Raw genomic sequence first — 24,631 nt, forward strand, 5'->3', positions numbered from 1 at the left:
TACTACCAACTGTAAAATAGATAGCCAGTGGGAAGTTGTTGTATAACAAAGGGAGTCCAACTCGAGGATGGAAGATGCCTTAGATGACTGGGACGGGGAGGGTGGGGGGACTCGAGGGAGGGGGAGGGGGAGTTGAGGGAGGGAGGGAATACGGGGATATGTGTATAAAAACAGATGATTGAACTTGGTGTACCCCCAAAAAAAATAAATTAAATAAATAAATAAATAAATAAATAAAAAAGCAGTGACTTCTCCTTATTTAATTTCTCATCAAATGATCTTCCTTCATCTTTAGATAACTCTGTGTAAAACAGTTTTTTCTTCGCCTGAAAGAAACCTGTCTACCTACAGTTTATATCTTTCCTATTCCTCCTCTCCCTCAATAAAACAAACAAAAAAAATGCCTGGAACCACAAAGAACATGACTGCAAGATCACCCCTCTTCCACAGCCTTACAAGTATTTACAGAAATGGATGGCATGCTGCTGACTATTGTCTTCTTCTTGACCTAAATTATATATAGAATGACATAAAATTGACTCAATGTTGGCTTTCTGAATAATAGGTCTCCATTCCAATTATCATTTCACACAGCAATGAAGATAAGCTTACAAATTCAAATTCTGACTCTGGTACAATAAATTTCAAAAAGACAATTCAGCTCAACAAAATCAGGTATCTGTTTAAAACTATTAATTTGTCAGGGTCATGATTTCATGGGAGTTCAAAAGACCTATTTACTCCTATTTCGCCGTAAAGTAACCCTGGACTGAGATTTATAACAAAATCAAAACACAAAAGAAATTACTTGGTAAAGTCCTCAAAGTAGATTTTATTTATACATTTCTTCAAATGACTGTGGAACTTTTAAAAACCCTTCCCAAATGTGACAATTTACGGACAGTGGTGGGAACCAGGGGTCTTTGAAGAAAGCAAATACAAAGACATTGGTGCTGTGCCAGCTCCCTGAGCTAACACCAAGAAGCCAATTTATTTTATAATCTTAAAGAATCTTATATGTGGATATGTTTGAATTGGCCCTCTGAGAATTGTTCAAATAAAGGAAACATTATGGAAAAGAGACTAGTTTCCAAAATGTGCAGTCTCTGAAAATAAAACTTCAAAAATGTATGTCTGAAAAGATCTGCAAAGCTTGGTACAGTGTTTATCTATAAAGAGAACCAATAACCCATTGACTTCAAAACTCAAAATAATCTAAAAAATACTTTAAATGGCATGGCATTAGTGACATTTTTTTTTGAAGTATTCAATTTAAAAGAAATCTGAAAAAATTGTTCTCACCCTATGAAAACACCTAATCCCTTTCTAAAACAAAAATATGATTTGCAAGAGAAACAACACTGTACAATTCACTGGTAAATTATGATTTCTGAGGCTGTAAGAAATAGGGCCAAAACAAGTCACACTCAAAAAGGGATTAACACAAGAAATGTGCTATAAGTAAAGTGCATGAAAGGAAGCCTGCTCAGCTAAATGAAGTAGACAAAGGTCAGAAGTCAAGGGTCATTCGCCAGAGCGGCAGCAGGCTCGAAAACCACACTGCAAATTCTGGCATCCGCTGGCGGTGTCAGCATGAGGACCTGTATGAAAACAGAAAAGTGTGAAAGGAGGAATTTCTTATCACATAAAAATAATCTTGCTAATGAAAGAAGTAAAACTGATTTTTTTTAAACTAGTAACACATTTGTAACGTAGAAGTAAAATCCCACAAGTGTATAAAAAATTATTCAGCACAAAAATCACCAATAGCAGTTTGACTTTAACTAATATAGGTAAATGAAAAAAAAAAGAAGGAAAAGAAATAATTTTTCTGGCAACAATCTTACAAAATAGAAAATACAAGAAGAGAGAACCCACAGAAACAAGACTGCCAGGCTAACTTAACAATGGATTTCTTAGACCATGAACATCCTTCCTAGAAATAAAATTAAGGCAAAAACAACCTTATCTGTAATAGATAATCTAAAGAATCCAGTATTGAGCAATTACAATAAATATTATATTCAAAAATTTGTGTTAAAAATAAACTGTGTAGATATAGCCTTAACATTTGCCATCTTATTATTTAACATCTACACCCAAAATAAATCATATGGTAGGGTTAAATGAAATTATCTTCCAGAATTAAGTATGTAATGAATGAATAATTAAAAATATATCTAAGACAAAAAAAATTATGATTCAATTACAGAGAAAAGTAATAATACATTTATGGAATAACTGACATTTTATTCCAATCACATTATGCTACCCAGACACTAGATTAAAAGATCCATTAGGGAACATAGCTGAGAATTAGAAAGCATCAAAGAGATATCATGGCACATACTCAAATGTCAAGTACTCTGAATGAATCACAGTTTTCATAAAGGCAGGCAAAATGTAGAAAAAGATATTTTAACTATATTGAAGCCTTTCAGTATGTCTGCACCATGAACAGAGTTAATTAGTTCTTTCATCAATTAGAACCAAAATACCTGCATTTTTGATACATAAGGACCATAAAAGTACATGCAATATAATTTTATTACAGAAAATAATATTTTATCAAATGGATTATAATTGAAAAATCATAGTACCCTGGAATGATATCAAGACTTTAATTCAGAAAAATGTTAAATTAGTTTTTTGTTTTTTGAAGTTGTAATCCATTGCAAAAGAAGGCAACTATGCTAACACCAACATAAGAAAATAACTACTTGCAAATTAACACATAAAACACACTTATTTCCCAGAATTTAACTTTTCTTTGTATTCCTGAAATGGCAAAATACAAAATACAAAGGACTAATTTCTTAGGATATACAATTAATGAAGTATAGCATTCATATTTCACTAACGGAAATAATAATGTGTCTTTAGGTAAGAAAAGAAACTAACGGACTTTACAAGCATAGTGGAACTGCAGTGATTTCATTTATTTTCAAATACTTATGCTTAACTTTGAAAGTAATACAATGCCTGAGATATGGGGAGCCGGTATGGGAATAGGCAATGGTATATGAAAAAAGACTCGCCACAGCTTTATAACTGCTGAAGCCAATGATACATAAAGCTTCATTATATTATTGTTTATATGCTTAAAATTTTCCATAATAAAAGTTTAAAATCATTTCAAACATAAAATTGAACTACCACAAGCCTATTTTTTATTTAATAAAAATTAAAATCTATTCTATTTTGAAAATGCAAAGTTGAACGTGTCAAATACTTAAAATTCACAAAGTAGCATTTTTGTTAAGATTATTTTCTCTTAAAATAAGACAACGCTAGTCCTCTTAATCACAGAGTCAAAATGAAATTACTTAGTACACACTATCAGGTATTTCTTAGAAATGCTCTAGTGGTTTGAAATCCTGTGGTTTGAAAATCTTCTCACACAGACAATCTTCGATCAGGTTTTCCCTTTGAATATATTTTCAGCTTTAACTAATATTCCCCACCTTCTCTTAGTTTGCCTTTCCTCACCCCTTACACTGGTTACTGCTTTGCCTGCCAACCACCTAGTAGAGCCTTTCTCTGAGACCCAATCCCCTACCTCACTACCACTGCTCTGCCCTAACACAGTAGCTGTGATGAAATGCTTAAACTGGTGGCTTTTGCAAAAACGTATCTATCATTTTCTCAGTATATAATTCTATTCTAAATTTTTTGAAAGGAAGAAATACGAAGAGACTTTGGTGCAGTATTCCATACTGAAACTCCCTACAATACTTCAAAATGTCTATACTCCTATTTTTTAAAAGGACAGAAAGGTAAGGGAAGAAATTTCACGCTGAAATCAACAGGGGCCTAGGGAAAAATCCTAAGCAATGGCTGAAAGCAATCAAAGTAAAGTAAGCTACTGGTTTTCAAGAGACAATTAAAAGGGAGCCTCAAAGGAGCCAACTGATCAAGGAAGCTATTCAAAAGATTCATATTTTTCCAAACACAGGCAAATCTCATTTAATTGTGCTTTGCTTTATTGCACTGTGCAAATATTGCATTTTTTTACAAACTAAAGGTTCATGGCAACCTTGCATTGAACAAGCCTACGGCACAATTTTTCCAACAGCGTTTGCTTACTTCTTGTCTCTGTGTCACATTTTGGTAATTTTCACAATATTTCAAGCTTTTTCCTTATTATTATACTTGTTATGGTGATCTATGATCAGTAATCTTTGATGTTACTACTATGACTCACTGAAGGCTCAAGATGATGGCTAGCATTTTTTAGAAAAGAAGTATTTTTAAATTAAAGTACGTACATTGCTTTTTTAGACATAAATCTACTGCACTTAACAGACTACAGCACAGTGCAAACATAACTTATATATACACCAGGAAACCAAAATATTCATGTGGCTCACTTTATTGCAATATTCGCTTTATTGCAGTGGTCTGGAACCAAACTCACGTTATCTTCTCTCAAGGTATGCCTATACCACACAGTTTTTCACCTTCTGTCTCCACACTGGTAACCTGAGTCACTCTTTGCTCTCAAAGTCTAAGGGATGGCAGTAGGGATAATAAGGGAAGAAAAATGTAGGAATGAAAATATATGCCCTATATTATTAGGTAGAAAGCCACCCTATCCTGATATCTGTCAGCACAAAACAAAGTTCTCACTCATGTTGATATGAAATGTGCTCCCTTTCTCAAATACACACTAGAATATCTTAGTTTCAGTGGAAGTCTATGGACACAAATTGTCCTTAACCAATAACTGCAATACTAACTACCTCAAAACCACAGCCCCATCATAAAGTCGACGACACTCCAGGTGACTGACCCTAATAATCCACAGACGTGAGACATCCAAGAGTGGGTTTTATTTGGTTGAAGGCCTAGGGCAAAGCGAAAGTGAAGACAACCACTGTTTTTAAGTTAGTTTCATACTGTAGAAAACAGGGGAGAATGGCAATTTCCAAAGCATGGAAATCATAAGCAATGTTAACAGTGAGACCCTTAAGCACCACAGAAGGGCTGTTTAGAAAAGGGAATAAATGGACAACAGAATAAACAGGTAACAGAAAAAGTGAGGTAGTATCAGAAAGAAATATGACTAAGATATGCTGGGTTTCCAAGTATCTCAAGTAGACAGCTGTGCTTCCACAGACACGGAATTCAAAAGGTAAACACTTGACTTATCACCAGTAAATGTCAATCTTGATATGCGACAATAAACCCAAAGGTTATAAGAGATGAGGGCTAAATTACAGTAATACTTAATAAAGAAAAAAGAAAAATAACGCATAACCATTAAATAAAATCTTTAAATGCATGATAAATTTTATGAGAGCATTTTTTTAAATATTAGATAAGAGCTATAACGTTAGCTACTGTTATTTTCACAAATTTTTAATACTGAATTATTTGCTTTTCCTAGATTTTAAGCATATTAGTTATGCTGTATATCTGCACTTACCTTCACTTACCTTTAATTCCTCTTTAACTTAAATTAGAAACATAAGAGAGCAAATCATCTGAAACTGTCACCTACTATGATCTAATCTATCTTAATTTATAAATTAAACATACACTGAAATGCAAATTAATACAAAAAGTTTATTTGCTATCATTGTTCAAATGTTCTTCAGAACTCTAAAACTATTCAATTCCATCTAATACTTCTTAAATCACAAAAAATCATTTAAATATTATGGCTAAGAAGTCTTTTTCATATTTAAATCTTAACTTTTTTATCAATCAAATAATAAATTTAAATGTCATGAAGAATCATTCAGAAGAATAAAAATGGCATTTTATGTTAATGCTTAGTGCAGTGTCTTGCTTACAACAGACACTATGAATACCTGATTACTAATTTATTTTCTCCAAAATCACTGCTAACGCTTAGGAAACAGAAAACTTTGTTTTACTTATCACTTTTTAGCTAGTGAATATTATTTATCAGTATTTACTTCTTTTACTTAGGAACGTGGCAGTTAACTATGTAAACTCTCTTTTGACAAAATACACTTAGTTAAGTGTTACTCTCAAATATTAAAATATAATGTGTCATCTAAATATGCTCCCTATTAGTCCAAGAACATGTATAAAAATATTGACTACTTTCAGAAATAATAAAAACAATAATAAAAAGGGAGCCCTTACACAGTCACTAAATATTTATTGTACAAGTTGAATTGTAATGAAAGATACTGGATCAATCTCTTGTCACCTTGCAAAACTAGATACAAGGTAATTTTATCCTAACACTTCCTAGATTGTTCATATGTCCTTTTTAGGAAAAGCTTGTATCAGAGCGTTGCTTTCAGAGCAACTGACTGGAACTCTGGAATGTAAGTTCATACGACAAGTCACCCTGTAAACTTGAAAAGACTTCCATTTTCCCAAAATTGTGCTTTAAGAAGCTGTAAAAGGAGACTTGGTATTGGATTATACAAGCACTGTCAATTTCCTTTCAAACCTTTTGAAGTGAGATATGTTCATTAAGATCCATTTATTGAAAATTACCACTCATTTATCCAAAAATATCTTAACATTCAACAAAAGGAATGTAGCAGCTCCTTTGGAACACATTAGTATTTATATATTCAAAACCAGTCAAGAGGAAAGGAATTCTAACATACAAAGTGCAAAAGATTTTAAGTATTTAACTTTATCCCAACATCTAAATTATTTCAAGAAGTTTTAAAAAACACACACGCAAAAGCAGTAGGCATAAAAATGAATTGAAATCCAATCCCCCCAGCAACTCAATAACACTCATATACCCCAAAATAAGTATAACAAATTAGGTTCTGAGATTTATTCCCACTAGCATAACCTACACTGAAATCAGTGTAGACAATTCAAATGCAACCTACCAATAAAATATTTTTCTTACAAAAAATACTTACTGGTTACTTTTCATAGTATATCCTATAAGCCTTAGTAAGTACAACAGTGAGCCTACAATGACATAACTGTATATTTAAAAAAAAAAAAACAAAACTCTTCTTAAACTCATAGCATCCCCAGAAGAAGCACATGCTTCACTGTAGCACTCACACTTTCTTCTGCACACTTAGCAGGTTGTAACTCAAATGACATTCATTTTCCCATTCCTTATTAAACACTGAAGGCAATAGAGAGCAAAGAAATGCTCCAAGTTAGTGCTGCTGCTTCAAGAGCATGGGAGGCCATCACCTGCAACACCAATGTGATTCCAGAAACAGAAGACCTGCTGTCTCCTCTGTTTCTTCATATATATTTTAAAAATATTATATTAAAGATAATATTAAAAACTTAATCTGAGAAACAGCAGATTTGCTAACTTTTCTGCCTACTGGTATGTCATTAAAGAAGATACTATTCCTCTAGTCTTCATGACGTCTGTCATTTTTTCTGCCTGAGAGAAACTCAGTTGATCTTCCCATGATCTTAAGATGAACTGGACTCTCAAAAAAACACAATACATGACGTAAAAGGACACAGTAGAATCTGAACCATTAAATTTTTTCCAGTTATAAATACAGGAGACTGATTTGCTACTAATAAATGAGGAGCAACTTTTTATGCTTCAGGACTTCAGTCTCTACCAGAGATTACTGAATGCCCAACAGGGCACTGAGTGTACGTTGAAAAGCACATTAAACAGTTCCATTGCAGGGTAGGAACAGACTTAAAAAACAAAACAAAACAAAATCATGAAATGTTTACCTGATGATTGTTACAGTAGGTTCAGGACTCAATCTCCAAAATACTATAGGAATTTTAGTCACGTTTAAAGCACCTCAGCCTCTTCCCAATACCACACTCACCATCCTCCTCAATCTTTCAAGAGATTTATATGGAACCAGACCCAGGGTCCCTGAGGAGTTCACATTACCAAAGTCCTCTTTTTTCTACTACGTTAGATAGTTTTCTTTTCCAAGAAAATGGACTCTATCATCCCTAAGATTAGGTGTACCTAGAATCTCAATACCTCTGTATTGTTAATGAGTGCTCTTTCACTCTAAGGAATTTCCCCAAATTTTACAATTTTAGTAATTCTTCAAAAACTTGCCACTTTAGATTGATTAAACTATTACGTATTTCTAAAATCTGGCAGAATGGATAGCTGAAATATCTTTCCATAAGAAAAACTTGTCTTTAGGAAAGGACTAAATCTGAAAGTAAAAATGTCTGGTACTCAGAAATCTAGAAAACAAAATAGAAACCCTAAGAATTATCAAAACTGTTAAAGAATTTTTAAATCAACTCCTCCAAGATTATCTCATTGTTAAAAGGCATTACCGTTAATGTTGTCACAGTAGTAAAAGTATTCATCATTTAGAGATGGACACGCTGAAACCAAATCCTGCAGGCCTGCACCAGTTACAGTAAGACAACCAGAGAGATTAAGGTGCTCCAAATAAGGCAGCCCTCCTCCCAGAGTCAAAACCCTGTAAGAGAAGCAATTCAACAATTAGAATATATCAATAATTAAAATATATTGCAGAATCTATGAAAACTTATATATTCCTATGGCCCAATGGACTATTAACAGACCTTTCAATCTGGTAATGAAAAATTAAAGAATTTCTATAAAACATGACAACTAACTTCATCATTAGCCAGGATACATTTAACAGAGATATTTCTGAAAACATTCAATAAACAAGTCTATAAAATTTCCTAATGAGAACATTACAGTAACTCAATTTTTACAGGAAGGAAGTACTGAATCCTAGAATCTTAATCTTCATTCTCCTACCAAATTGTCTGAGCAAAAATTATCAAGAAAACTACTAACAGATTGGCAGTTCCTCAAAGAGTTACAGAGTCAGCATATGACCTGAAACTACTCTCCTAGGTATATTCCCAAGGAGTGAAAACATATGTTCAAAGAAAAACTTGCAAACAAATGTTCACAGCAGCATTATTCATACTATCCAAAAAGTAGAAACAATCCAATATCCACTAAGAATGAGTGGATAAACAAAATTTAGTATAAATATCATGTAGCCATAAAGTACTAATACGTGCTACAGAATGAATGAACCCTGAAAACACGTGTTAAGTGAAAAAAGTTAAGACACAAAAGACCACATACTGTGTAATTCCACTTACATGAAATGTCCAAAATAGGCAGAACAGACAGACAATGTAACTTGGTTGCAAGAGGCTGGGGACAAAGAGGAGTGAGGAATGATTGCTACTGAGTATACACTTTCTTTTTGGTTTAATGAAAATGTTTCTAATTTGATAGTGGTAATGGTTGCCAACCTTGTAGATATATGAAAACCACTGATTTGTACCCTTTAAAAGAATGAATTTATTGTGAATTTCATTTCAATAAAAATGAAAACATTAGATTTCATGGCATACCCTAGAAGAATTAAAAAAGCAATTTAGAGAAAAAGGCTAAAATGAGAAACTGACTAAAATGACAATCGCAGAGCTGAAAAATATCAAGAACAAAATTGAGAAGACTGATGTTCTGTATACAGCAGCAAAAACTGGGAAAAGTATAAACAATCTCTCTTGACACGGCTATCAAAGAAACTAATAATACAATAAATTTAGTAAAAAAAAAGAAAAGAAAAACAATCAGCATGCTTACGCAGGTACATGGAAATTAGGAAGTAAAGGTAAGTAAAGGTATGTAAACTACTGAGATTAGAATAAACTATGTAAACATTTATATATTCAACAAGAGACACTGCTGGACAAACATTAGTACATACATTTTAATGTTTTGTCATTGCATGTTTAAAAGAAAAAAACTGGTCTATCAAAACAGCTTGTCAAGACCCCAATAAACATGAGAGGTTTAAACGCATACTTCTTATATTTTGACTGAAAAAGACTGACTTTTTCTTAAATCATAGATTCGCAATCCATTCCTACAGTTTAAATTAATAACAGTGGCAGTTCTACGGCCTCAGTGGCTTGACTGGGCCACAGTAATTACAGATTGACGTCCTTAAAGGAAGACAATATAGGGTTTAAAGTTTATGGATTCTTTTTTTCCTATAAAGTTGAATAGCTCATAATAAAAAATAAAACAGCTTCTAAAAAGTGGTCTAAAAGATCTCAGAAGAGAAGAATCAAGATGGAGGAGTAGGAGGACGTCACTCCCTCTTGCAAGAGCACCAGAATTACAACTAAATGCTGAACAATCATCGACAGAAAGACACTGGAACTCACCAAAAAAACCACCCCACATCCAGAGACAAAGGAGAAGCAGCAATGAGACAGTAGGAGGGGCTCAATCAAATCCCATAAATGCTGGGTGGGTGACACTCACAAGCTGGAGAACAGTTATACCACAGAAGTCCAGAGAGTTCTGAGCCCCATGTCAGGCTTCCTAGCCTGGGGGTCCAGCAACGGGAGGAGGAATCCCCAGAGAATCAGACTTTGAAAGTCAGTGGGATTTGATTGCAGGACCTCCACAGGACTGGGGAAAATGGAGACTCCACTCTTGGAGGGCACACACAAAAAAGTGTGCTCACCAGGACCCAGGGGGAAGGAGCAGTGACCCCATAGGAGACTGAACCAGACCTACCTGCTGGTGTTGGAGGGTTGCCTGCAGAGGTGCGGGACAGCTGTGGCTCACCTAGGAGATGGGGCACTGGCAGCAGGGGTTCTCAGAAATGCTCATTGGTGTGAGTCCTCCCAGAGTCCACCGTAAGCTCCACAAAAGAGCCTGCAAGCTCCAGTGCTGCCTCAGGCCAAACGACCACCAGGGTGGGAACACAGCCCCACCCATTGGCAGACAAGCAGATTAAAGTGTCACTGAGCTCCACCCACCAAATCGGATTAAAGTTTTACTGAGCTCCATCCACCCAGCCCAACCCACCATCAGTCCCTCCCATCAGGAAGCACCCACAAGCCTCCTAGACAGCTTCCTCCACAAGAGGGCAGAGAGCAGAATCAAGCAGTATCAGCAGTATTTCAACTTGTGAAGTTGAAAATCACAGCCACGGAAAGACAGAGAAAATGAAAAGGCAAAAGACTTTGTAGCAGATGAAGGGACAAGATAAAGATAGAACACCAGAAAAACAACTAAATGAAGAGGAGATAGGCACCCTCCCGGAAAAAGAATTCAGAATAATGATGGTGAAGATGATCCAGGACTTCGAAAAAAGATTGGATACAAAGATCGAAAAGTTGCAAGAAATGTTTACCAAAGACCAAGAAGAATTAAAGAACAAACAGAGATATGCAATACAATAACTACAATGAAAAATACACTAGAAAGAACCAACAGCAGATTAACTGAGGCAGAAGGACGAATAAGTGACCTGGAAGACAGAATGGTGATAATCACTGATGCAGAAAAGAATAAAGAAAAAAGAATGAAAAGAACTGAAGACAGCCTGAAAGACCTCTGGGACAATGTTAAATGCATCAACATTTGCATTATAGGGGTCCCAGAAGGAGAAGAGGGAGAGAAAGGACCTGAGAAAATACTAGAAGAGACTATAGTTGAAAACTTCCCTAACATGGGAAAGGAAATAGCCACCCAAGTCCAGGAAGCGCAGAGTCCAAGGCAGGATAAACCCAAGGAGAAACATGCCAAGACATATAGTAGTCAAATTGACAAAAATTAAAGACAGGGAAAAGTTATTAAAAGCAAGAAGGGAAAAACGACAAATAACATACAAGGGAACTCCCATCAGGTTAACAGCTGATTTCTCAGCAGAAACTCTGCAAGCCAGAAGGGAGTGGCATGATATATTTAAAGTGATGAAAGGGAAGAACCTACAACCTAAAATACTCTACCCAGCAAGGATCTCATTCAGATTCGAGGGAGAAATCAAAAGCTTTACAGACAAGCAACAGCTAAGAGAATTCAGCACCACCAAACCAGCCCTACAACAAATGCTAAAGGAACTTCTCTAAGCGGGAAACACAAGAGAAGAAAAGGACCTACAGAAACAAAAACAAAACAATTAAGAAAATGGTAATAGGAACATACATATCGATAATTACCTTGAATGTAAATGGACTAAATACACCAACCAAAAGACACAGACTGGTTGAATGGATACAAAAACAAGACCCATATATATGCTGTCTCCAAGAGACCCACTTCAGACCTAGGGACACATACAGACTGACAGTGAGGGGATGGAAAAAGATATTCCATGCAAATGGAAATCAAAAGAAAGCTGGAGTAGCAATACTCAAATCAGATAAAATAGACTTTAAAATAAAAAATGTTACAAGAGACAAGAAATGACACTACTTAAAGATTGAGGGATCAATCCAAGAAGAAGAGGTAACAATTATAAATATACATGCACCCAATATAGAAGCACCTCAATACTAAAGCAAATGCTAACAACTATGAAAGAGGAAATCGACAGTAACACAATAATAGTGGGGGACTTTAACACCCCACTTACACCAATGGACAGATCATCCACACAGAAAATTAATAAGGAAACACAAGCTTTAAATGACACAATAAATCAGCTGGATTTAATAGATATCTATAGGACATTACATCCAAAAACAGTAGATTACACATTCTTCTCAAGTGCACATGGAACATTCTCCAGGATAGATTACATTTTGGGTCATAAATCAAGCCTTGGTAAATTCAAGAAAATTGAAATTGTATCAAGCATCTTTTCTGACCACAACGCTATGAGATTAGAAATCAATTACAGGAAAAAAACTGTAAAAAAACACAAACACATGGAGGCTAAACTATATGCTACTAAATAACAGATCACTGAAGAAATCAGAGGAAATCAAAAAATACCTAGAGACAAATGACAATGAAAACAGAACAATCCAAAACCTATGGGATGCAGCAAAGGCAGTTCTAAGAGGGAAGTTTATAGCGAAACAATCCTATCTCAAGAAACAAGAAAAATCCCAAATAAACAATATAACCTTACACCTAAAGAAACTAGAGGAAGAAGAGCAAACAAAAGCCAAAGTTAGTAGATGGAGAGAAATCATAAAGATCAGAGCAGATATAAATGAAATAGAAACAAAGAAAACCATAGCAAAAATCAATAAAACTAAAAGCTGGTTCTTTGAAAAGATAAATGAAATCAATACACCTCTAGCAAGACACATTAAGAAAAAGAGGGAGAGGACTCAAATCAATAAAATTAGAAATGAAACAGAAGTTACAACAGACACCACAGAAATACAAAGCACCACAAGAGATTACTACAAGCAACTAAATGCCAATAAAATGGACAACCTGGATGAAATGGACAGATTCTTAGAAAGGTATAACCTTCCAAGACTGAATCAGGAAGACACAGAAAATATGAACAGACCAATCACAAGGAATGAAATTGAAACTGTGATTAAAAATCTCCCAATAAACAAAAGTCCAGGACCACATGGAGTCACAGGTGAATTTTATCAAACATTTAGAGAAGAGCTAACACCCATCCTTCTCAAACTCTTCCAAAACATTGCAGAGGAAGGAACACTCCCAAACTCATTTTATGAAGCCACCATCACCCTGATACCAAAACCAGACAAAGATACTACAAAAAAAGAAAACTGCAGACCAATATCACTGATGAATTTAGATGCAAAAATCCTCAACAAAATACTAGCCAACCGAATCCAACAACACATTAAAAGGATTATACACCATGATCAAGTGGGGTTTATCCCTGGAATGCAAGGATTATTCAATATACACAAATCAATCAATGTGATACACCATATTAACAAACTGAAGGATAAAAACCACATGATCATCTCAATAGATGCAGAAAAAGCTTTTGACAAAATTCAACACCCACTGATGATAAAAACTCTCCAGAAGGTGGGCATAGAGGGAACCTACCTCAACATAATAAAGGTCATACATGACAAACCCACAGCAAACATCATTCTCAATGGTGAAAAACTGCAAGCATTCCCTCTAAGATCAGGAACAAGACAAGGATGTCCACTCTCGTCACTACTATTCAACATAGTTTTGGAACTCCTTGCCATAGCAATCAGAGAAGACAAAGAAATAAAAGGAATACAAACTGGAAAAGAAGAAGTAAAACTGTCACTGTTCGCAGAGGACTTGATATTATACATAAAAATCCTAAAGATGCCGCCAGAAAACTACTGGAGCTAATCAATGAATTTGGTAAAGTTGCAGGATACAAAATTAACACATAGAAATCTCTTGCACTTCTATACACCAACAATGAAAGATCAGAAAGAGAAATTAAAGAAACAATCCCATTCACCATTGCAACAAAAAGAATAAAATACCTAGGAATAAACCTAACCAAGGAGGGAAAAGACCTGTACTCAGAAAACTATAAGACACGAATGAAAGAAATCAAAGAAGACACCAACAGATGGAGGGACATACCATGTTCTTGGATGGGAAGAATCAACATTGTGAAAATGACTATATTACTGAAAGCAATTTACAGATTCAATGCACTCCCCATCAAATTACCAATGGCATTTTTCACAGAACTAGAACAAGACATTTTACAATTTGTATGGAAATGCAAAAGACCCCGAATAGCCAAAGCAATCTTGGGAAGGAAAGACGGAGTTGGTGGAATCAGGCTGCCCGACTTCAGGCTATACTACAAGGCTACAGTGACCGAGACAGTATGGTACTGGCACAAAAACAGAAATATAGATCAATGGAGCAGGACAGAAACCCCAGAGATAAACTATGGTCAACTAACCTATGACAAAGGAGGCAAGGATACACAATGGAGAAAAGGCAGCCTCTTCAATAAGGGGTGCTGAGAAAACTGGACAGCTACATGTAAAAGAATGAAATCAGAACACTTCCTAATGCCATAAACAAAAATAAACTCAAAATGGATTAAAGACCTAAATGTAAGGACAGACACTATAAAACTGCTAGAGGAAAACATAGGAAGAACACTCTTCGACATAAATCACAGCAAGATCTTTTCTGATCCACCCCCTAGAATAATGAAAATAAAAACAAAAATAAGTGGGACCTAATAAAACTTCACAGCTTCTGCAAGCAAAGGAAACTATACAAGAGGAAAAGACAACCCTCAGAATGGGAGAAAATATTTGCAAACGAATCAACAGACAAAGGACTAATCTCCAAAATATATAAACAGTTTATCCAGCTCAATATCAAAAAAACAAACAACCCAATCAAAAAATGGGCAGAAGACCTAAATAGGCATTTCTCCAAGGAAGACATACGGATGGCCAAGAGGCACGTGAAAAGCTGCTCAACATCACTAATTATTAGAGAAATGCAAATCAAAACTACAATGAGGTATCACCTCACACCGGTTAGAATGGGCATCAACAGAAAATCTACAAACAGTAAATGGTGGAGAGGGTGTGGAGAAAAAGGAACGCTCTTACATTGCTGGTGGGAATGTAAATTGATACAGCCACTATGGAAAACAGTATGGCGGTTCCTTGCAAAAGTAAAAATAGAACTACCGTATGACCCAGCAATCCCACTACTGGGCATATACCCAGAGAACACCTTAATTCAAAAAGACACATGCACTCCAATGTTCAATGCAGCACTATTTTCAATAGCCAGGACATGGAAGCAACCTAAATGTCCATCAACAGATGAACGGAAAAAGAAGATGTGGTACGTACATACAATGGAATATTACTCAGCTGTAAAAAGCAATGAAACTGGGACAGTTTTAGAGACATGGATGGACCTAGAGACTGTCATACAGAGCGAAGTGAGTCAGAAAAACAAATATTGTATATTAACACATCTATGTGGACTACAGAAAAATGGTACAGATCAACCAGTTTGCAAGGCAGAAACAGAGACACAGATGTAGAGGACAAACATATGGACACCAAGTGGGGAAAGCCGGGAGGGTTGGGGGGGGGGAATGAATTGGGAGATTGGGATACCAAATAGTACACTCTAAATATATGCAGTTTATTGTAAAAAATTAAAAAATTAAAAGTTAAAAAAAAAAAAGATCTCAGAAGAGATCTCAATGCAGAAACTGCTTCATGTTCTAAAACAAAAATTTTTAGTACACTGAGGACAGACTGCATGGAATATAAAACTTCTTTCACAAATACAGCTGAGTAAACCATATGTGCATTCACTGGCCTCACTGAGTCTAGTTGGATATCAAAAGTAAACAAGCAATTATAATATTATATGATGGGAACATACTTAAGAGCCTTGGTAGAGGGAGGGGGGGTTACAAAAGGTTTCCCATAAGAAGTGACATTTAAACGGGAATGCAGATAGAAACAAACATAAGTTAGCCAAGAAACATATGTTACAGAGAGAGAGCAAATGCAAATGTATGAAAACAAGAGAAATACAGTATAGGCATACCTCAGAGATAACTGCAGGTTGAGTTTCAGACCACCACAATAAAGCGAATGTCACAATAAAGCAAGTCACACACATTTTTTGGTTTTCTGGTGCATATAAGAAAGTTATGTGTACATTATACTGTAGTCTATTAAGTATGCAAGAGCAGCATGTTTAAAAAACTATATCCAGGGACTTCACTGTGGCACAGTGGTTAAGAATCTGCCTGCCAATGCAGGGGACACGGGTTTGATCCCTGGGCCGGGAAGATCCCACATACCTCGGAGCAACTAAGCCCGTGCACCACAACTACTTAGCCTGCACTCTAGACTGAGAGCCACAACTACTGAGCCTGCATGCCACAACTACTGAGCTTGTGTGCTGCAACTACTCAAGCCCGCGTGCCTAGAGCCTGTGCTCTGCAACAAGAGAAGCCACCGCAATGAGAAGCCCAGGAACCACAACAAAGAGTAGCCCCCACTTGCCACAACTAGAGGAAGCCTGTGTGCAGCAACAAAGACCCAATGCAGACAATAAATAAACAAATAAATAAATAAATACTATATCCATATCTTAATTAAAAATACTTTATTTTATTGCTAATTACTAAAAATACTTATTGTATCATCTGAGCCTTGAGCAGCGAGCCATTATCTCTTTGCTGATGGAGGGTCTCGCCCCCACATCGGTGGCTGTTGACTAATGGAGGTGGTGGTGGCTGAAGGCTGGGGTGGCTGTGGCAATTTCTTAGAATAAGACAACAATGAAGCTTTTTTGGCTGCACTGACAGACTCTTCCTTTCACAAATGATTTCTCTGGAGCATATTACCCACAGTAGGACTTCTTTCAAAATTGGAGTCAATTACTTTCAAACCTTTCCATTGCTTCAACAACTAAGTTTATGTAATATTCTAAATCTTTTGTTGTCATTTCAACAATCCTCACCAGGAGTAGATTCCATCTGAAGAAACCACTTTCTTTGTTCATCCATAAGAAACAACTCCTTATCCATTAAAGTTTTACCAGAGATATAATTCAGTCACATTTTCATACTCTACTTTTAATTCTAGTTCTCTTGCTATTTCTACATCTGCAGTTACTTCCTCCACTGACGTCTTGAACCCCTGAAAGTCATTCATGAGGGTTGGAATCAATTTCTTCCAAAATCCTGTTAATGTTCATATTTTTATCTGTTCCCATGAGTCACATGTTCTTCACGGCGTCTAGAATGGTGAAACCTTTCAAGAAGGCTGTCAATTTACTTTTGCCCAGCTCCACCACAGATATCACTACCTATGGCAACTATACAGCCTTACAAAATGTATTTCTTAAATAGTAAGACTCGAAAGTTGAAATGACTCCTTGATCCATGGGCTGCAGAATGGATGCTGTGTTAGCAGGCATGAAAACAACATTAATCTCACTGTACATCTCCATGAGAGCTCTTGGGTGATAAGGTACATTATCTCTGAGCAGCATTTTGAAAGGAATCTTTTTTTTCCTAAGCAGCAGGTCTCAACAGTGGGCTTAAAAAAATTCAGTAAACCATGTCATAAACAGATGTGCTGTCATCCAAGCTTTGTTGTTTCACGTACAGAGCACAAGCAGAGTAGATTTAGCATAATTCTTAAGGGCCCTAGGATTTTCAGAATGGTAAGTAAGCACTGGCTTCAACTTAAAGTCACCAGCTGCATTATCCCCTAACAAGAAAGCTGCCTGTCCTTTGACACCAGGTACTGACTTCTCTGTAGCTAAGGAAGTCCCAGATGGCACATTCTTCCAACATGAGGCAGTTTCATATATGCTGAAAATCTGTTGTTTAGTGTAGCTACTTTCATTAATTATCTTAGCTAGATCTTCTGTATAATTTGCTGCAGTTTCTATATTATCAGCACCTTGCACTTTTATGTTATAGCCTCTTTCCTTAAACCTCATGAACCAACCTCTGCTAGCTTCCAATTTTTCTTCTACAGCTTCCACACCTCTCTTAGCCTTCACAGAACTGAAGAGAGTTAGAGTCTTGTTCTGAATTATGCTTTGGCTTAAATAAATATTGTGGCTGGTTTGATCTTCTATCCAGACCACTAAAATTTTCTCCTCAGCAAAAAGCTGTTTCGCTTTCTTATCATTCATGTGTTCAATGGAGTAGCACTTCTAACTTCCTTCAAAAACTTTTCCTTTGCTTTTACAACTTGGCTAAGTGTTTGATGCAAAAGACCTAGCTTCCACCTATCTTGGCTTTTGACATGCCTTCCTTGCTAGGCTTAATCATTTCTAGATTCTGATTTAAAGTGACTCTTCATTTTGCTTGAATACTTAGAGGCCACTGTAGGGTTACTAATTGGCCTAATTTCACTACTGGTGTCTCAGAAAATAGGGTGGCAGAAGGAGATGGAGAGAGATGGGGGAATAGCCAGTTGGTGAAGCAGTAAGAACACACATGTATTTACTGACTAAGTCTGCCATCTTATATGGTTTGTGGCACTCCAAAACAATTACAGTAGTATCATCAGAGATCACTGATCACCATAACAAATATGATGATCAACATTTGAGATACTGAAGAATTAAAGTGTGACACAGAGACGTGAAGTGAGCAAGTACCATTAGAAAATGGCATTGATAGACCTGCTCAATACAGGGTTGCCACAGACCTTCAATTTGTGTAAAATGCAATTATCTGCAAAGCACAATAAAGCAAACTACAATAAAACAAGGTGTGCCTGTATGTTGGAGGAAAAGAAAATAGCTGAGTATGGTTAAAGAAAGGATGGTTGTGTGTGTGTGTGTGTGTGTGTGTGTTATGTTTATGTTTACCCAGCTGTTGTCTTTTTTTGGCAGAAGTGAAGAGGTAAGGAAGTAAAAGAGATTTAAAGAAGGTAACAAGATACAAACTACAGGGGCAAGGCAGGGCCAAGAATCTGATCTTGGGCAATAAGACTCACTGAAAGGCTTAGATAAAGGAATAACAAGTAATAAGAAATGCATTCTAGAAAGATCACTCTAGTCTACTTTTTATCACCAATGCCCAAGTATGTCAGACACAGGCCTACACAATAAAATGCAAAATACATTCTCTGCCCTCAAACATTTAAACAAAATATTAATAATGGATGCAATAAGAAAAAAAAGTTTTAGAAATATATACAAGTTATAGAAATAATACAGACCATGGAGTGATTCAAAGTAGTAATCTTTAAAAGAACAGAACAAAATCAAGAATTCAACAACGTATAATTCACACTATCTGGTATCCAATCAAAAACTTCCACACACTCAAAGACTCAGGAAAAAAATCAATCAACAGAAACAGACCAATAAATGATAAAGATAAAATTAGTAGATAATGACTTTACAACAGATTTTATATTTTAAATATGCTCAAGGATTTAAAAGAAAATATGGGGACTTCCCTGGTGGCGCAGTGGTTAAGAATCCACCTGCCAATGCAGGGGACACGGGTTTGATCCCTGGGCTGGGAAGATCCCACATGCCTCAGAGCAACTAAGCCCATGCGCTACAACTACTTAGCCTGCGCTCTAGAGCCGGTGAGCCACAACTACAGAGCCCACATGCTGCAACTACTGAAGCCCGTGTGCCTAGAGCCCATGCTCTGCAACAAGAGAAGCCACAGCAATAAGAAGCCCACACACTGCAATAAAGAGTAGCCCCTGCTCTCCACAACTAGAGAAAGCCCATGCGCAGCAACAAAGACCCAACGCAGCCAAAAATATAATTAATTAATTAAATCTTAAAAAAATATATAGAAATAAAACGTAACAAAAGCAACACAAAGAATGGGGAGGGGAGCAGGAGTTTACTGTTTTAAGATTCTTACATTCTATGTGAAATAGTATAATACTGTTTGAAGGTAGAAAGCGGTTAGTTAAAAATGCATACACAAAAGCATAAGACAGTAATTATAAATCTATGTTAAAGGGCACACAATGTATAAAGATGTAACCTGTACCAATAACAATATAAAGGAGAACAGACAGAGATGTCAAGAACAGAGTATCAGTACATGCTTGAAACTAAGCTGGTTGTCAAACTAGGTTGTTTTAAGTTCAAGATGTTAATTGAATCCCTAAGGTAACAGCTAAAAAAAAAACCTTTAAAAAAATAAAGAAAATGGGGGAAAAGGGAATCAAATGGTATATTAGAACAAAACATAAAAAGAGGAAGTCACTGAGAAAATGAGTAACAAAAGCATGTAAGACATAAGGAAAAGAAATAGATAAATGGTGTAAATAAAGTCTACCATTATCAGTAATTACTTAAGATATGAATCCATCAAATTCTCCTACTAAAATGGAGATTAACAGACTATATTAAAAATTTTTAAACTTCAAAATTCTAAAAACATGATCCATTTATATACTCTCTATTAAAGACCTCACTTTAGATGCAAAAACACAAAGAGGTTTAAAGTAAAAACATGAGGGAAGATACTCCATGCAAAAAGTAACCAAAAGAGGGGACTTCCCTGGCGGTCCAGTGGTTAAGACTCCACGCTTCCACTGCAGGGGACACAGGTTTGATCCCTGGTCAGGGAACTAAGATCCCATAGGCCACACAGTGCAGCCAAAAAAAAAAAAAAAGTAACCAAAGAGAGCCAGAGTGGCTATAATATTGTGAAACAAAAGAGACTTAAGAGACTTTAAATTTTAAAAAGGTGACAAAAGGCAAAGGATATTAGGATATACTGGTAAAAGGTTCACTCCACCAAGATTAAAAAAATTATGAACATATACACACTTAACAAAAAAGCCCCAAAATATATAAAACAAAATTGACAGAACTAAAGGGAAAAATAAACAGTCCTGCAAAAATAGAAATTTCAATACCCCATTTTCAATAATGGATAGAACAAGAACAAGTGGACAGAAGATCAAGAGGGAAATAGAGAACTTGAACTACACTATAAACCAATTAGTCCTAACATACATACAGAGAACATTCTGGTCAACAACAGCAGAATACACATTCTTCTCAAGTGCACATGGAATATTAAGATAGACCAAACTTGGCCACAAAGAAAGGCTTAATAAATTTTAAAAGGCTGAACTCATATGAAGTATATTTTCTGATCAAAATGGAATGAAACTACAAGTCAATAACATAAAGAAAATTAGAAATTCACTAATACGTGGAAGTTAAACAGTATACTCTTAAAGAACCAATGGGCCAAAGAAGAAACCACAAAGGAAACCAAGATGAATGAAAACAAAAATACAATATACCAAAGTGTCTGGGATTCAACAAAAGCAGAGCCAAGAATGAAATTTATAGTTGTAAACACCAGTGTTAAAAAAAATCTTAAATCAATAACCTAACTGCACATCTTAAGGAATCAGAAATAGAAGAGTAAACTAAACCCGAAGCTAGGCAGAAGGAAAGAAATAATAAAAACCAGAGCAGAGATTTTTTTTTAAATAGAGAATATAAAAATAACAGAGAAAAATCAACCAAATCAAAAACTTTGTTTCTTTGAAAAGATCATTAACAACTGAAAAACATTTGGTTAGACTAAGAAAAAAAGAGGACTCGGGATTTCCCTGGTGATGCAGTGGTTAAGAATCCGCCTGCCAACGCAGGGGACACAGGTTTGATCCCTGGTCCGGGAAGATCCCACGTGCAGAGGAGCAACTAAGTCCGTGCGCCACAACTCCTGAGCCTGAGTGCCACACCTATTGAAGCCTGCACACCTAGAGCCTGTGCTTTGCAACAAGAGAAGCGACCGCAATAAGCCCACACACTGCAACAAAGAGTAGCCCCTGCTCACCGCGACTAGAGAAAGCCTGCACACAGCAACAAAGACCCAGTGTAGCCAATCAATCAATAATTTATTTAAAAAAAAGAAAGAAAGAAAAAAAGAGGACTCAAATTACCAATGTAAGAAATGAAAGTTAGGACATTACTACCGATTTTAGAGAAATAGAAAGGATTATAAAATAGTAGCATGAACAACTGTATGTCAACAAATTGTATAACCTAGATGAAGTGGACAACTCCCCTAAAAACATAAACAGAACTGACTCAAGGAAAAAAAGAAAAAAGAAAAAACCCAGAAAATCAGAATAGACCTACAACATGTAAGGAGAATGAAGCAGTAATCAAAACTTCCCAACTAAGAAGTCAAAATCAGATGCCTCACTGCTGAGATATACTAAACATTTAAAGGAGAATTAACAATCCTTCTCAAACTCTTACAAAACACTAAAGAGGAGGACGTCTTCCTCCTCATTCTATGAGGTCAGTATTATTACCCTGATACCAAAGCTAGACAAAGGCACAAGAAAAGTGCCTAGTGTCCCTTATAAATATAGATGCAAAAATCCTCCACAAATACTAGCAAACCCAATCCAGGAGCATATTAAACAGATTATACACCATGACCAAAGTGAGTTTCATCTCAGGGATGCAAGGGCAGTTCTCAATCAATTTAATTAACATACCACACCAAGAGAATGAAGGAGAAAAAAAAAATGATCATCTCAACTGATACAGAAAGAGCATCTGACAAAATCAAATATACTTGTTGTGACAAAAATACTCAGCAAACTAGGACGAGAAGATAATTTCCTCAACACACTGAAGGCTGCATACGGAAAACCCACAGCTAACACAGTCAATGGTAAAACGACTGAAAGCTTTTCCCCTAAGATGAGAAACAAGATGAGGATGCCCACTATGGCTGCTTCCATTTAATATAATACTGGAAGTTCTAGCCAGAGCAATTAGTCTAGGAAAAAAAAATTGTAAGGATCTAAGCTAGAAAGGGAGAAGTAAAATTCTCTTTGTTTTCAGATGACACAATCTTACATGTAGAAAACTCTAAAGAAAACACTGTCTTAAGAGTTAAAAAGCAAATGTGGTAAAGTAGCAGGATACAAAATCCGCATTCAAAAATCAGTTATATTTCTATACAGTAGCAATGAACAATCTGAAAAGGAAATTAAGAAAATTCCATTTAAAACATCAAAAAGATTAAAATACTGAAGAATTAATTTACCTAAGGCAAAAGACTTGTACACTGAAAACTGCAGAACACTGCTAAAGAAATTAAAGAAGCAATGAAAACAAGAACTCAAACACTCATATGCCAATACTCACAGCAGCATTATTCACAGCAGCTAAAAGGGAGAAACAATCCAAGTGCCCACTCAGATGTCATCAATGACGAATGGATAAACAAAATGTGGTGTATACATACAGCAGAATACTATTCAGCTATAAAAAGGAATGAAGTTCTGATACATTCTACAACATGAATGAACCTTGAATACATTATGCTAAGCGAAACAAGCCAGACACAGAGGACAATACATAATTACACAGAGGATAAGTATTATTATGTTTCCACTTACATGATGTATCTATGATGTATAAATGATGCAAATACATAGAGACAGAAAGTTAAACAGTAGTTACTGGAGCTTGGGAGGGATGGGACAATAAGGAGTTACTACACTGTTTGACAGTTACAGTTTCTGTTGTGAGTGCTGAAATAGTTTTGGAAATAGTGATGAATGTTACACAACGCTGTGAATTCAAGAGTGCCACTGAGCTGCACAGTTAAAAATCGCTAAAATGGTAGCCTTTATGGTATGTATATTTTACTACAATTTTTTTTACAAGGTACATACAAATCCTAAAGCAAATACTAACTAAATGAGATACTAGCCAGCAGTAGAGATAAAACAGACACTAAAAAGTATTGGGTTGGCCAAGTCTGTTCAGTTGTTTCCATACGATGGCTTTAGTAGTGCTTAGTTGTCTTTAACTTCATTCGAAACAATTTTGTTAGACTGCATTGTGACAGCTGTCATATCAGCGTGCATTTAAAAAAAAAAATCAAAATTGGTCAGTTTTTGTGTAGCCATTTCAATACTGAGGATGGAAGAAAAGAAGCAACATTTTCGGCATATTATGCTTCGTTATGTCAAAAGTGGTTTGCGAAGTTTCATGCTGGACATTTCTTGCTGGACGATGCTCCATGGTCAGGTAGACTGGTTGAAGTTGATGGCTATCAAACTGAGACATTAACTGAGAACAATCAACGTTATACCACTCAGGAGATAGCCGACATTCTAAAAATATCCAAAGCAAGCACTGAAAATCATTTGCACCAGCTCGGTTATGTTTATCACTTTGATGTCTGGGTTCCACACAAGCAAATAAAACCTTCTTGACAATTTTTCCACATGCTATTCTCTACTTAAACATAATGAAAACATTCCATTTTTAAAACAAATTGTGATGGGCGATGAAAAGTGGATACTGTACAATAATGTGGAACAGAAGAGATTGTGGAGCAAGCAAAATGAACCACCACCAACCATATGAAAGGCCAGTCTTCATCCAAAGAAGGTGATGCGTATATGAAGGGATTGG

General features: G+C 35.9%; 1 protein-coding gene across 1 annotated transcript in view; it reads right to left on the minus strand.

Moving 5' to 3' along the window:
* Window positions 1-812: 812 nt before the first annotated feature.
* The window catches only part of FBXL5 (F-box and leucine rich repeat protein 5), a 48,784-nt gene continuing 24,965 nt past the window's right edge, over window positions 813-24,631 (minus strand). Inside the window, exons 10-11 of the mRNA XM_057705373.1 lie at window positions 8,245-8,393; window positions 813-1,601 (exon numbers count right to left, since the gene is read on the minus strand). Coding sequence (XP_057561356.1) covers window positions 1,525-1,601; window positions 8,245-8,393 — 226 coding nt within the window. The 3' untranslated portion in view covers window positions 813-1,524. The remainder of the gene's footprint in view (window positions 1,602-8,244; window positions 8,394-24,631) is intronic.

Source organism: Hippopotamus amphibius, chromosome 13 (genome assembly GCF_030028045.1).
Source record: "Hippopotamus amphibius kiboko isolate mHipAmp2 chromosome 13, mHipAmp2.hap2, whole genome shotgun sequence".
Lineage (NCBI taxonomy): Eukaryota > Metazoa > Chordata > Mammalia > Artiodactyla > Hippopotamidae > Hippopotamus > Hippopotamus amphibius.